Source organism: Ahaetulla prasina, chromosome 6 (genome assembly GCF_028640845.1).
Source record: "Ahaetulla prasina isolate Xishuangbanna chromosome 6, ASM2864084v1, whole genome shotgun sequence".
Classification (NCBI taxonomy): domain Eukaryota; kingdom Metazoa; phylum Chordata; class Lepidosauria; order Squamata; family Colubridae; genus Ahaetulla; species Ahaetulla prasina.
The window spans coordinates 30,626,589-30,639,769 of NC_080544.1; the positions used below are offsets into that span (position 1 = coordinate 30,626,589).

The window sequence follows — 13,181 nt, forward strand, 5'->3', positions numbered from 1 at the left end:
TAGAATAGAACAGAACAGAACAGAACAGAACAGAACAGAACAGAACAGAACAGAATAACAGAGTTGGAAGGGATTTTGGAGCAGTGGTGAAATTCCAATTTTTTTACTACCGGTTCTGTGGGCATGGCTTGGGGGTGTGGTGTGGTGTGCATGGCTTGGTGAGCATGGCTTGATGGGCATGGCAGGGGAAGGATACTGCAAAATCTCATTCCCCCCACTCCCCAGCCAGCCAGAGGTGGTATTTGACAGTTCTTCGAACTACTCAAAATTTCAGCTACCGGTTCTCCAGAACCTGTCAGAACCTGCTGGATTTCACCCCTGCTTTGGAGGTCTTCTAGTCCAACCCCCTGCTTAGGCAGGAAACCTTCAGACAAATGATTATCCAATCTCTTCTTAAAAACTTCCAGTGTTGCAGCGTTTACTTCTGGAAGCAAGTTGTTTCACTGGTTAATTGTTCTAACTGTCGGGAAATTTCCCCTTAGTTCTAGGGTGCTTCTCTCCTTGATTAGTTTCCATCCATTGCTTCTTGTGCTGCCCTCAGATGCTTTGGAGCAGGGGTCTCCAACCTTGGTCCCTTTAAGACTTGTGGAGCAAAGCTGACTGAGGAACTCTGGAAGTTGAAGTCCACAAGTCTTAAAGGGACCAAGGTTGGAGACCTCTACTTTGGAGAGTAGTTTGACTCCCTCTTCTTTGTGGCAGCCCCTAAGATATTGGAACATTGCTATCGTATCACCCTGAGTCCTTCTTTTCATCAGACTAGACATACCATGTTCTAGCAAATGTTCTTTATATGTTTTGAAAGACAAGTTGAAAGACAATTATGAAATGAGAATGTCCTTCCTGCAGAATCACACATATAGTGATTCTGCTAGAACAGGGGTCTCCAAACTTGGTCCCTTTAAGACTTGTGGACTTCAACTTCCAGAGTCCCCCAGCCAGCAAAGCTGGCTGAGGAACTCTGGGAGTTGAAGTCCACAAGTCTTAAAGGGACCAAGGTTGGAGACCCCTGCGCTAGAATGAAAAGCCTATCACTATTTTTCTGCCAGTTCTCTCAGCTCTGCCTTGTTTAGTTTGTGGGGGAGGGAGGTGCAGAGAAACCTGGTCAAAAAGACCACTATGGAGCAGAAAGCAAAGTTCATTGATTACTCATTATCAAACATGAGCCTCAACTATATAATTTGGTTCAGGAATCAAGTGAGCAATTTGGAAACTGACTGAATTTACTTTGATTAGGGAGAACAAGTTTTCTAGTGAACATGTACCTCAATTTGGAATAAGTGGAAGTACCGGTGGATATATGGTTATTTTTGAAATTTGTGCAGATTGCCAATTATTAATTCTGCCAATGATGAAATGAATAAACACAGTGGTTCTGGTCAATTTTTTTATTAAACATTTCTCCCATTTAAAGGAGTTATTGAAATCTACCTTGGTGCATAAGTAGATAAAATTTGTAAGCACCTCATCTACTGCTTCAGATTAATCGAAGCAGAAGGGTTTGTGCAAGAATAAAAATCAGGTGTTTAGAATAGAATAGAATAGAATAGAATTTTATTGGCCAAGTGTGATTGGACACACAAGGAATTTGTCTTGGTGCATATGCTCTCAGTGTACATAAAAGAAAAGATACGTTCATCAAGGTACAACATTTACAACACAATTGATGATCAATATATCAATATAAATCATAAGGATTGCCAGCAACAAGTTATAGTCATACAGTCATAAGTGGAAAGAGATTGGTGATGGGAACTATGAAACGATTAATAGTAGTGCAGATTCAGTAAATAGTCTGACAGTGTTGAGGGAATTATTTGTTTAGCAGAGTGATGGCCTTCGGGAAAAAACTGTTCTTGTGTCTAGTTGTTCTGGTGTGCAGTGCTCTATAGCGTCGTTTTGAGGGTAGGAGTTGAAACAGTTTATGTCCAGGATGCGAGGGATCTGCAAATATTTTCACGGCTCTCTTCTTGATTCGTGCAGTATACAGGTCCTCAATGGAAGGCAAGTTGGTAGCAATTATTTTTATTTTTATTATAATTATTTTAAAGATGAATGCATATATTTTAGTGGATAGTGGTTATAAAAATGGCATGCAGATTAGAAATGGTTATGAAGATGGCCACAGAAAAATAACTCGAGAATTTTGAGAAAGATAATATCAGAACAGTCGTTCACTTCTCCCTCTTTCTCCACTTGGCAATTTAGAGGAAAATGACTGACATCATAATATCCTTTTAGACCAGAAACCTTTAAAAAAAAAACCAAGGTTCCTTTAATGAATGGCAGACAGGTGCTGAACTCAGGTGCAATGGTGAACAGGTGCAAAATGCAATTATCAATTGTGAGGCATCTGTGAAGCAAACTATGCATTTTCACAAGCACTTTCGAAAGTAAATGCAACAGTGGCTATTTAAAAACAGGGGTTCATCAGGTTGGAAATCCACACAATGCTTACAGTACCTTCTACACAGTCTATGCTTAGAAAAATGCCACGATGCCCTTTTACAGCATTTTCAAACCAATGTACTAATCGATAAATCAAGAGGCTTTTTTCCCCTGCTTTCTGAATAACAGCTAAGCTGGAAAACAATAGCTTTTATGGCCAAGGTTGGAGAAGGGGTGGAAACTTCACAAGTCTTAAAGGGACCAAGGTTGGAGACCCCTGTGCTAGAATGAAAAGCCTACCACTATTTTTTCTGCCAGTTTTCTCAGCTCTGCCTTGTTTAGTTTTGTGGGGGAGGGAGGTGCAGAGAAACCTGGTCAAAAAGACCACTAGGGAGCAAAAGCAGGTAAAAGTTACATTATATCTGAAAAGTCAACTGTCAGGTGGATGACGAGGAAGGGACAGCACAAGCTATTGGCAGAACTGTCTGGTTGAATAGCACTGGGCAGCATTGTATAAAGCCTATATTAGACTCTGAAGACTTGCAGTTACTATCGTGCGCAGGCTAGGAAATATTTTGCAATGCAACTGGAAAAAGAAACTGATGTTTAAGAAGGGATTAGGCAGCCATTTGTCCAGAATGGTATAATGTCTCCTACTTGAGCAGGGAGATGAACTAAAACAGAAACCCACAACCTCTTGGGCACCAGGGACCGGTTCCATGGAGAGAGGTTTTTCCACAGACCGGAGAGGGTGTGGTTTTGTGTGCTGCCTGCATCCAAAGGATGGAGCTTCGGTTGTTTGCGTGGACTGGTTTCTCGCATGCCGTGGATTGGGGGTTGGAGACCCCTGGACTAGAAGGCTTCCAACTCTGTTATTCTGTCATTCATAAAGCATGAATCAACTTCTGTGGAAAAGATACAGTATATGAGAAAGAATCTTGAAGAATCTGCCTTGTTGATCCCTGAAAAGTCAAGACCTCAATGAAAAGAAATGTTAGTCCACACTATCGACAGCCATGGTGACTCAGTGGTTAGAAGGCAGTATTGCAGGCTAATTCTGCTGACTGCCAGCAGCTCCATTCTCACCGGCTCAAGGTTGACTTAGCCTTCCATCCTTCGGAGGTCAGTAAAATGAGGGTTCCGATTGTTGGGGGAAATATGCTGACTCTGTAAACCGCTTAGAGAGGGTTGTAAAGCACTATGAAGTAGCGTTGCAGTATTGCAGGCACAAAGATAGCCACGGAAGTGATTGAAGCCCAGGAAATGGACCCCTTGTCAGTTAACAGGAGTGCTGAATTACCGCCAGCTTACCAAATACTTTGGAGCCGGTGGCTTGGCAGCCACAAGAAAACAACAGCCAATCACCAGCCATCAATACACCAGTCAGCCAATAGGAAGGCACCACATAAACACACTCACAGAACAGCCCAAAGCACGTATTCCAGTAGAGAAATTCCCTGAGTATGGGCTCCAGGAGGAGTCCAAAAGCTTGAAAGAGTAAATTTCTGGTCTCAGTAACTGATCCAAATTCAATTTTCTATTCAAATTTCTATTTGTAAATAGAGTGACAATGAAGGGAAGAGATTCTCACGAGAGTTTTCAAGCTGAGGAAAGAGATCAAAATATATTTGATCAAAAGAGATCAAAATATATATTTTAAATTACAGCAATGAGGGAAATAAAGACACTTTGTATGCTTTCAAGTTGCTTGATCAAATCTCATTCCCTAGTGATATATTCAGTGCTCTGAGTAGCTTCTACTTTCCCTTCGGGTTCTTAATACCACACTTTTTTATGCAGGATGAGATTTCAGCATTTTGCTTCAGAAGTATGAATTAGAATGGAAGTGATTTCTCCAACAATGATTTGATTTTTTTTCCTCCATTCGTGATGATTTTTATCGTTATTATTCAGAAAATATCAATTAATTTTTATTTAATGTTCATTAAAGATTCAAAATCCACCTCCATGCTGAGGGAGGTAATTAAGGAATACAGGGTATTAGGAATATTAGATAATATTATTAGAATATTAGATAAAGAATGGGGTATAAAGGAATGCTTTTGAATCCATTCATCAGTGACTCTCAAGCTGAATCCTTTGATCTTCCCACTCATAATACAATATTGTATGCTTGATAATTTATCCTTGGACAGAGTTCTGAAAGTCATCTTCAATAAGAAATCCCTTCTAAATTTCTGGCTTTGCATACATGTTGAATAATTAGGATTTTTCAATACTGCTGTCAGGTGCCTACTGCCAATTCTTCTATTTATAAATATTTCATATCTAATGGGAATGAAGAATAATAAAAGGAACTGTGAATGAGAAATCTGACAAAGTTCAAACTATCAGCTATTAAGACAAATATCAATCTCTTATTCATAATTAGAAATATATTGTAACTTGAGAGAGACAGAAGTTTAAAAGATGATTTATACTCATAATTGCTGCAAAGAATATCAGAAGCCACTTCTGTTATATTTTTTCTTTCCTTTTTATGTTTTCCTTCAACTTCTTTTTTGCACTTTTTGTTTTTTCTTTGTTTTTTTTTCTTACTTTATATCAGTTTGTTTTAGTTTTTAATCTTCTTGTTTAAACTTTTTAATGAATATTATGTACAAAAAAGACAAATATCAATCTGTTGATTTGAGCTAGGAACATCTCTTTGGCTGATATGAAATATTTACTATTTGAAGATTTTGGCTAAAGAGCATTTTTGACCAATAATTTTGTGCTAAGAACTATTTTTATAACATGGCATGGAATAGATCAACATTTTCAAGTACTAAATAAGTATTTGGATGATGACGATGATGATGATGATGATGAGCCATAAAGGCAGCATCAACTCTTATCAACCACCAGAAACGTCTTAAAAATGATCTGCCCCAGTCCATTCCTTCAGGTCCAGCAACTTGATGCTAATTATTCTTTTCTTCTCTTTCTTTCATCATTCCCAGCCTTATTGCTTTCTCTTGAGAGCTAGGTCATCACATAATAGGTCTAAAATATGATAATTTGATTCTGGTCCTTGTACATCATTTGGTTTAATTTATTCAATTTATCTGTTAGTTTGTTTTCTTGGCTGCCCATGGTATTCTCAGGAGTCTTCTTCAGCACCAAAGTTCGAAAGTTTCAATATTCTTTTTAGCCTGTTTCTTCAAAGACCCAACTTTCACTTGTGTTGATTGTCACAAGAAAAAACAATAATGCATTGTGTTCCTTGGCTTTTTGAAATGGCATTTCTCCTTCCATGCAGGTTTCTAACCTGTTTTGGATGATCTAACAAGTTTTTGCTAGAGTGTGACACTAAGGATACTGGACAATAGGTTTCACACTCTGTTAAGTCTACTACCTTTGCTATTGGTAAGTAGACTCTTCCAACCTATTGGCTAATGTGACACTGTCCAGATTTGCTGGCATATTTGATTAGAATCTGTACTTCTTCTGTTGCTTCCCATATTTCTGTCAATCCATGTAGCCTTCCAGTTTGGTAGTGATTAGAGTGCCAATCTAACTTCATTTTCTACTCCTAGAGGTTCTTGTATGTTTGACATGTAACATTTAAAAGGCCTATTTTAAAAGACCTTTAAAATAAGGATGGGAGAACCTACACAGAGGCAAATAATGTTACTCATAAAAAATGTAAATTCATGTGAATTCAATCCCCTTCCCATTTTATATATTTACTGAATTTCTGAAGATGACCTGAACTGGATGCTGAATCTTATCTGGATTTCCTTAGCAAACATATATTTTGTTTTTGTGCAGTTAGTTCTTCCATGGATATTAGAATAGAAATGCTTTCATCAGCAACTATCTAAATAATTAAAAAACAAAAGGTATTTCATACATGTGCTAGATAATTTAAGGTACTTTTTAAAATACTGAGTTTACATGTGCAGCAAAGTGAAATGACTTGAAATGAAGTTCCCATACATTTGAAATGTCTCTGAAATCAAGCTTAACTCCTGATGTTTTGATACATTTTGATAGATCTCATAACCATAATTTTTCATCCTACCATCAGGGTGGATAATGGTGAAACTGTTTACTTTGTCAATATTCAGACCTGCAACAGACAAAGAGACTTGGGGACAATAATGGTCTGTGAGAATGACCTTGAGAGATAGGGGAGGAAGCTGCCCCACAAAAGATATCACAACCTACAAAAGGAAAAGGGGCATAGGAAGAATCTCAGAAGAAACTCTCCCTAGTTTTTTGGAGGGTAAAGTTAAGGGAGGGGGAGAAGTGCTTTCAGACTTTCAAGATTCTGTTACTGAATTTTACGATAAAGATAATATTCATGGTTTGTGCTTCTTGTCTAGACTACTCTGAAGGATAAAAAGGGTCAGGTTAAGTATAGTGATCCATAATATTGAAGTGGGTAAGAAACATTGCCCACAAAAGAGTGATAAGATTCACTCAGAGATGCTTGAAAATCATTTAAAGCAGGGATGTCAAACTCGATTTCATTGAGGGCCACATCAGGATTATATTTGACCTCGGAGGGGACAGGGGGGGCATGGCCAGGGTGGGTGTGGCCAGCTCAACATCACTCGTACTGTGGTGGCTCGAGTGCTCTGCCAGTGTAAACAGGCTTCCGAGCTCCATTTTCAGCTGCGACGGCTTCCTGCACCCCTCTGCCAGCAAAAACTGAGCTGAAGATTGCCCACAGCCCTCACAAGCTCCATTTTTGGCTGCTACGGCCTCCTACAACCATCTGCCAGTGAAAACAGAACTTGGGCCGCAGGTGCTTCATTTTTGCTGACAGAAGCACTGGGGGCGGTCCTTTGCCTTTTCCAGGACAGCCCCACGGGCCAGATTTAAGCCCCCTGCAGGCCAGATCTGACCCCCGGGCCTAGAGTTTGACACCGCTGATTTAAAGGAATAAAGGACATTTCAAATACCACAAGCTAAAGCCATGCATTGCTTTTTATGAAAACTTTATACCAGGAGTGAAATGTAAAATTTGTTACTATCTGTTCTGTGGGCATGGCTTGGTGTGTGGGAAGCGGGTAATGTGACTGGGTGCGTGTGGCCAACTTTTTTTTTTTACTTTTAAAAGCATTTTTTCTACAACCTCTTTGGCGGAAGAGGTTAAAAAAAATGTTTTTAAAAGCATGTGATGATCAGGCAACTCAGCTGGGATTGCCAGAGGAAAAAAAGCTTTTAAAGGGTTCTGACGATCTCAGCTGAGTTGCCTGATTGCCAGAACCTTTTAAAAGCATTTTTTTTACAACCTCTTTGGGCAAAGAGCTTCTGGAAAACATGCTTTTAAAAGATTCTGGAGATCAGGCAACTCAGCTGGGATCGCCAGAGGAGCCTTTTAAAAGCTTTTTTTTTACAATCTCTTTGGCCAAAGAGGTTGTAGAAAAAATGCTTTTAAAGGGTTCTGACGATCCCAGCTGAGACGCGTGATAATTAGAGGCTTTTTTTTTACTTTTAAAAGCATTTTTTTTACTTTTAAAAGCATTTTTTCAGCCAAAGTAAAAGTAAAAAAGTAAAAAAAAATCTCTGATGATCACACAGCTCAGCTGGGGTGGCGGGGGGGGGGCAGAGATTTTTGCTACCGGTTCTCCGAACCACCCGCCGCCATCATTACTGGATCGGGGGATCCGGTCCAAACTGGGAGCATTTCACCCCTGCTTTATACCAAGGGTCCCTAACTCCCGATCCATGGACCAACACTGGGATGCGGCATGCCAGAGACCAGGCAGCGCAAACAAGCAAAGCCCCATCTACAGGATGCAGGTAGTACATAAAACCACGCCCCCTCTGGTCCACAGAAAAACCTGTCTCCACAGAATCAGTCCCTGATGCCCAAAAGGTTGGAGGCCGCTGCTTTATACATTATTTTGGAGTGGACCATCTGAACAATTTCTTGCCTCAAAGTCCTCACAAATCTTACAGAGTAGGAAGATCCTCACCCTGATTCTCTGTCCTTTCTGAAGGTGTTGGATTTCCAGTCCTGTTTTCTAATTACTCTGAGTGATTCCTATGAAGACCTTCCTCGTTGCTGTGATGGAAATTTCCTTTACAGAACTATTTTAATTTGCTTAATTTATCTTAAATTTGATTGCAGTGAGTACTCCTAATTAACCTGATTTTTTGGTGGTAATCACACACAATGGAATCAAATAAAAAATCCGGGGATGGATTGACCGGCACACAGAGAGAAGCTGCCCTACGCACTTTAATTCAGCGCACAGGATATAGTTTGATTCAGGTAGGAACTTCCCTGTCACATAAATACAACTTCTAATTTGAAAGTAAAAGAAGGAGATTGATGTCTACTACGCTTCCCAATGGGTTTTGCCAGAAGTTCTCCCCTAAGTAATACCTTTTGTTTCATAATGAGGATCAAATGCTACATGGGTTTTCCAGTGCCAGTGACTTCCATTCTGACAGTCTTGCTGCCAGGGGTGTTTCTGTGAACTGCCAATTCACACTGTAGCCCTGCATTCGACATATCAATGTGAACTGAGGATTCAGCAGAGGGACAACTAAGTCATCGATGATTGGTCTCAGATTTTTTTCCAATCAGCTGCTCATTCTCTTGCCTTCCATGCAGATTTATGGCTTTAAACTCCACACACAGAAAAACTGAACATGTTCTCATGCACATTTCTCCTAAATATACTGTATGCATGGGCTAACATATTTCCTTAGACAACGCTTTTTACATAATACACATAGATTTCTAGATTTCTTCCTCTAGGAATGCATTGCAACCTAACATTAGGAGGGGCAAATATACACACAAAGAGACACACACATGCACACACATTTAATTTACCATAACGATTCAGAAAGTATATATTTGCAATTTAAATGAGACAATGAAATAAATAATGAACCAAGTTCGTCTTCATTCTTGCACAATTCCAGCCATCTTTATATGCTCTTTCCTCATGACTAGGTAAGTTCCTTAATCACTTGAGGTTCTAAAACAGAGGTAGAACTGAGGTAAACGGAGGTTCTAAAACAAATCTAATGGAGTCAAGACAGGACCAGGAGCAAATGAAAGGAGGATAACATTTGCGTGAAAAAGATATAACTACAGGAAGACAATTCAGGGATATGAGTAGGGATATAAGCAAGGTTGAAATTAATTCAATTCCATTTTTCTTTCTTTTCATTAAGGAAAATGGTCAACGAAAATATGGAGGGCCGCCGCCAGATTGGAATGGACCACCACCAGAACGAGGCTCTGAGATTTTCATTGGAAAACTTCCCCGAGATCTCTTTGAAGATGAACTCATTCCATTATGTGAAAAAGTAATAATATAATTTAGTAGGTTTTCTTTTCTTTTGTGTATATTCAGAGGAATGAAGTTATTGGCAGGATTCGTGCCTAAAAAAAAAAAAGTAAAGTTAAATGAATGTTTTTCTGCAGTGCCAGTGTCTCTGGACTTCTCAAGAGAAATTGGAGATCATGAATGAATTTTTGTGGATGTGTGAATGCAACACATTTTTTCGGATATATATATATATTTGTTTTCTGAGGTTTTCACGGGTGTTTGTATGTAGGTCTTTGGTTGTTTGGGTTTTCTCCCATGTAAAATTGGAAGTGTCTTGGTGATGTTTCAACGAAGTCTCATTCGTCATCTTCAGGCTTCAGCTTCGTGCTTCTGGGAGCAATGTGTGATCGCAGCTGTTTCACACATTGCTGCATTCATATTTCAAACAGCTGCGATCACACATTGCTCCCAGAAGCACGAAGCTGAAGCCTGAAGATGACGAATGAGACTTCGTCGAAACGTCGCCAAGACACTTCCAATTTTACGTGGGAGAAAACCCGAATAACCAAAGACCTATATATATATATATATATAGGTCTTTGGTTGTTCGGGTTTTCTCCCGTGTAAAATTGGAAGTGTCTTGGCGACGTTTCGACGAAGTCTCATTCGTCATCTTCAGGCTTCAGCTTCGTGCTTCTGGGAGCAATGTGTGATCGCAGCTGTTTCTTCCTTTTAACTGCTAGTGGGGGTTTGAACTGATTGGGTGGGAGCTTGGCTGTGGATGGGGGTTTTTCTGTGCTCTAATTGGCTGGGGGTGTGTCATGTGTTGGTGGGGGCTTGGTTGTGCTCAGTCTAGTCTGTGCTGCAGGGGGATTTGAGCTGGTGAGCTGCATAGCTGTTGTTTGGCTTTGTGGTCGTGCTACATCTTCATAGTGGGTGTCAGTCTGCTGCATGAATGGATTGGAGGGGTTTGAAATGGCTAATGTTGCAGCTGCGGTCTGGCTTCTGGTCCTTGGTCGTGCTTCATGATCAGTGTGGGTTTGGGTCTGCTTTCTGGGTGGATGTGCGGTGGTGACCGCACATCCAAGCCCCCACCAACACATGACCGCATGACCGCACATCCAAGCCCCCACCAACACATGACACACCCCCAGCCAATCAGAGCACAGAAAAACCCCCATCCAATCAGAGCACAGCCAAACTCCCACCCAATCAGTTCAAACCCCCACTAGCAGTTAAAAGGAAGAAACAGCTGCGATCACACATTGCTCCCAGAAGCACGAAGCTGAAGCCTGAAGATGACGAATGAGACTTCGTCGAAACGTCGCCAAGACACTTCCAATTTTACACGGAGAAAACCCGAACAACCAAAGACCTACATAAATATATATATATATATAGGTCTTTGGTTGTTCGGGTTTTCTCCGTGTAAAATTGGAAGTGTCTTGGCGACGTTCGACGAAGTCTCATTCGTCATCTTCAGGCTTCAGCTTCGTGCTTCTGGGAGCAATGTGATCGCAGCTGTTTCTTCCTTTTAACTGCTAGTGGGGTTTGAACTGATTGGGTGGGAGCTTGGCTGTGGATGGGGGTTTTTCTGTGCTCTAATTGGCTGGGGGTGTGTCATGTGTTGGTGGGGGCTTGGTTGTGCTCAGTCTAGTCTGTGCTGCAGGGGGATTTGAGCTGGTGAGCTGCATAGCTGTTGTTTGGCTTTGTGGTCGTGCTACATCTTCATAGTGGGTGTCAGTCTGCTGCATGAATGGATTGGAGGGGTTTGAAATGGCTAATGTTGCAGCTGCGGTCTGGCTTCTGGTCCTTGGTCGTGCTTCATGATCAGTGTGGGTTTGGGTCTGCTTTCTGGGTGGATGTGCGGTGGTGACCGCACATCCAAGCCCCCACCAACACATGACCGCATGACCGCACATCCAAGCCCCCACCAACACATGACACACCCCCAGCCAATCAGAGCACAGAAAAACCCCCATCCAATCAGAGCACAGCCAAACTCCCACCCAATCAGTTCAAACCCCCACTAGCAGTTAAAAGGAAGAAACAGCTGCGATCACACATTGCTCCCAGGAGCACGGTTGAAGCCTGAAGATGACGAATGAGACTTCGTCGAAACGTCGCCAAGACACTTCCAATTTTACACGGGAGAAAACCCGAACAACCAAAGACCTATATACAAACACCCGTGAAAACCTCAGAAAACAAATATATATATATATATATATTCCTAGAACAGCACTGCATATTAGACAGAGACTCTACCACAGCAACTCAGATGTTACATTTTCTAACATCTCATAGGGCAGTGATGGTTAACCTTTTTGTGCATGTGACAGCGCGCCCATGCGCCTGCACCCATAATGCAATGTGTGTGCGACCCTCCCCGTGCGACCCGCCCCATGCATATACGTGCCCCTTGTTCTACCCCCACCCACACGTATGTGCCCCCCAGCTCCCCTTGCCTCCCAAGCATGCACATGTGACACCCCCTGCATTCTCCCCATGCATGCATGCGCTCCCCTACACTCCCCCACCCCTGTGTATGTGCACACATCTCCTGCATGCGCGGCAGACCCAAAAAATAGCTGGCCAGTGGAAGGCATGCCCGCATCCATGGTGGAGCTGAACTGGGGTGATGGCTTGCGCACCACCAGAGAGGGTGCTGCAGGCCACATCTACCATGCGGGCCATAGGTTTGCCATCACGGTCATAGGTGATAGTCAAACCCTTGTTGGGTTCTCCAGAGCAGTGGGTTGCCTGGTGTAAATCTTATCCTTCAATTATCCATTGTTCACACAGCCCTGCTCTATCTCGTTCACTTTTAATAATTGCACAAAAATAACCCACTTTTAAATATTGACTGGAGGTAGCCAATTTGCAATTCCCAGTTAAGCATCCTGTTTTGTAACTCCATGTGTAATCTATAAAAATGATTTAACAAGGGCTACTCAAATATCTTTATGGCAGCCTCTATCATTTCTAAGTATTGTTCTGTACACACAATAATCTTCAGGATGACACAGGATTTAGTGTTGTTCTTAGACAAACATGTCTACTATTCTGAAACTTACCTGTATTATTCCCGAAGCCTTTTAGAAACTCTTAAAGTGGTTAAAGTATTATATTGACTAATCCACACTCATTTAGAAACCATTAATTTCTAACTAAAATGATTCTCATCAAAGCAGATCCAACTAAGGAAACGTATCAGAAATAACTAAAAATCCGTAATTTTTGGATCCTTTGTGATAAGTATAATGATCACATGACCCTGGGACACTACAACTGTCATAAATACGTGCCAGTTTCCAAGCATCCAAATTTGATCACAGATCAACACAGATGCTGCAACGGTTATAAATGTGAAAAACCGTCATAAGTCAGTTTTTTCCATCTCCTTGTAACTACTCTGTATTGAATTTCCACCTCAATAACATTAACCAATATGGCCATTGGCCACCTCTGGCTGGGGTATACAGAAATTGAAATCAAACATATCTGGAAGATAGCAATTCTGAGAAAATTGTTCTTCAGCATATCCTA

General features: G+C 41.1%; 1 protein-coding gene across 2 annotated transcripts in view; it reads left to right on the forward strand.

The window, feature by feature from the left end:
• Positions 1-8,518: 8,518 nt before the first annotated feature.
• A1CF (APOBEC1 complementation factor) overlaps positions 8,519-13,181 on the forward strand; it is a 35,142-nt gene continuing 30,479 nt past the window's right edge. For both annotated transcript variants that reach the window (XM_058188122.1, XM_058188123.1), the window contains exons 1-2: positions 8,519-8,617; positions 9,535-9,669. In XM_058188122.1, the coding sequence (XP_058044105.1) occupies positions 8,519-8,617; positions 9,535-9,669 (234 nt within the window). The remainder of the gene's footprint in view (positions 8,618-9,534; positions 9,670-13,181) is intronic.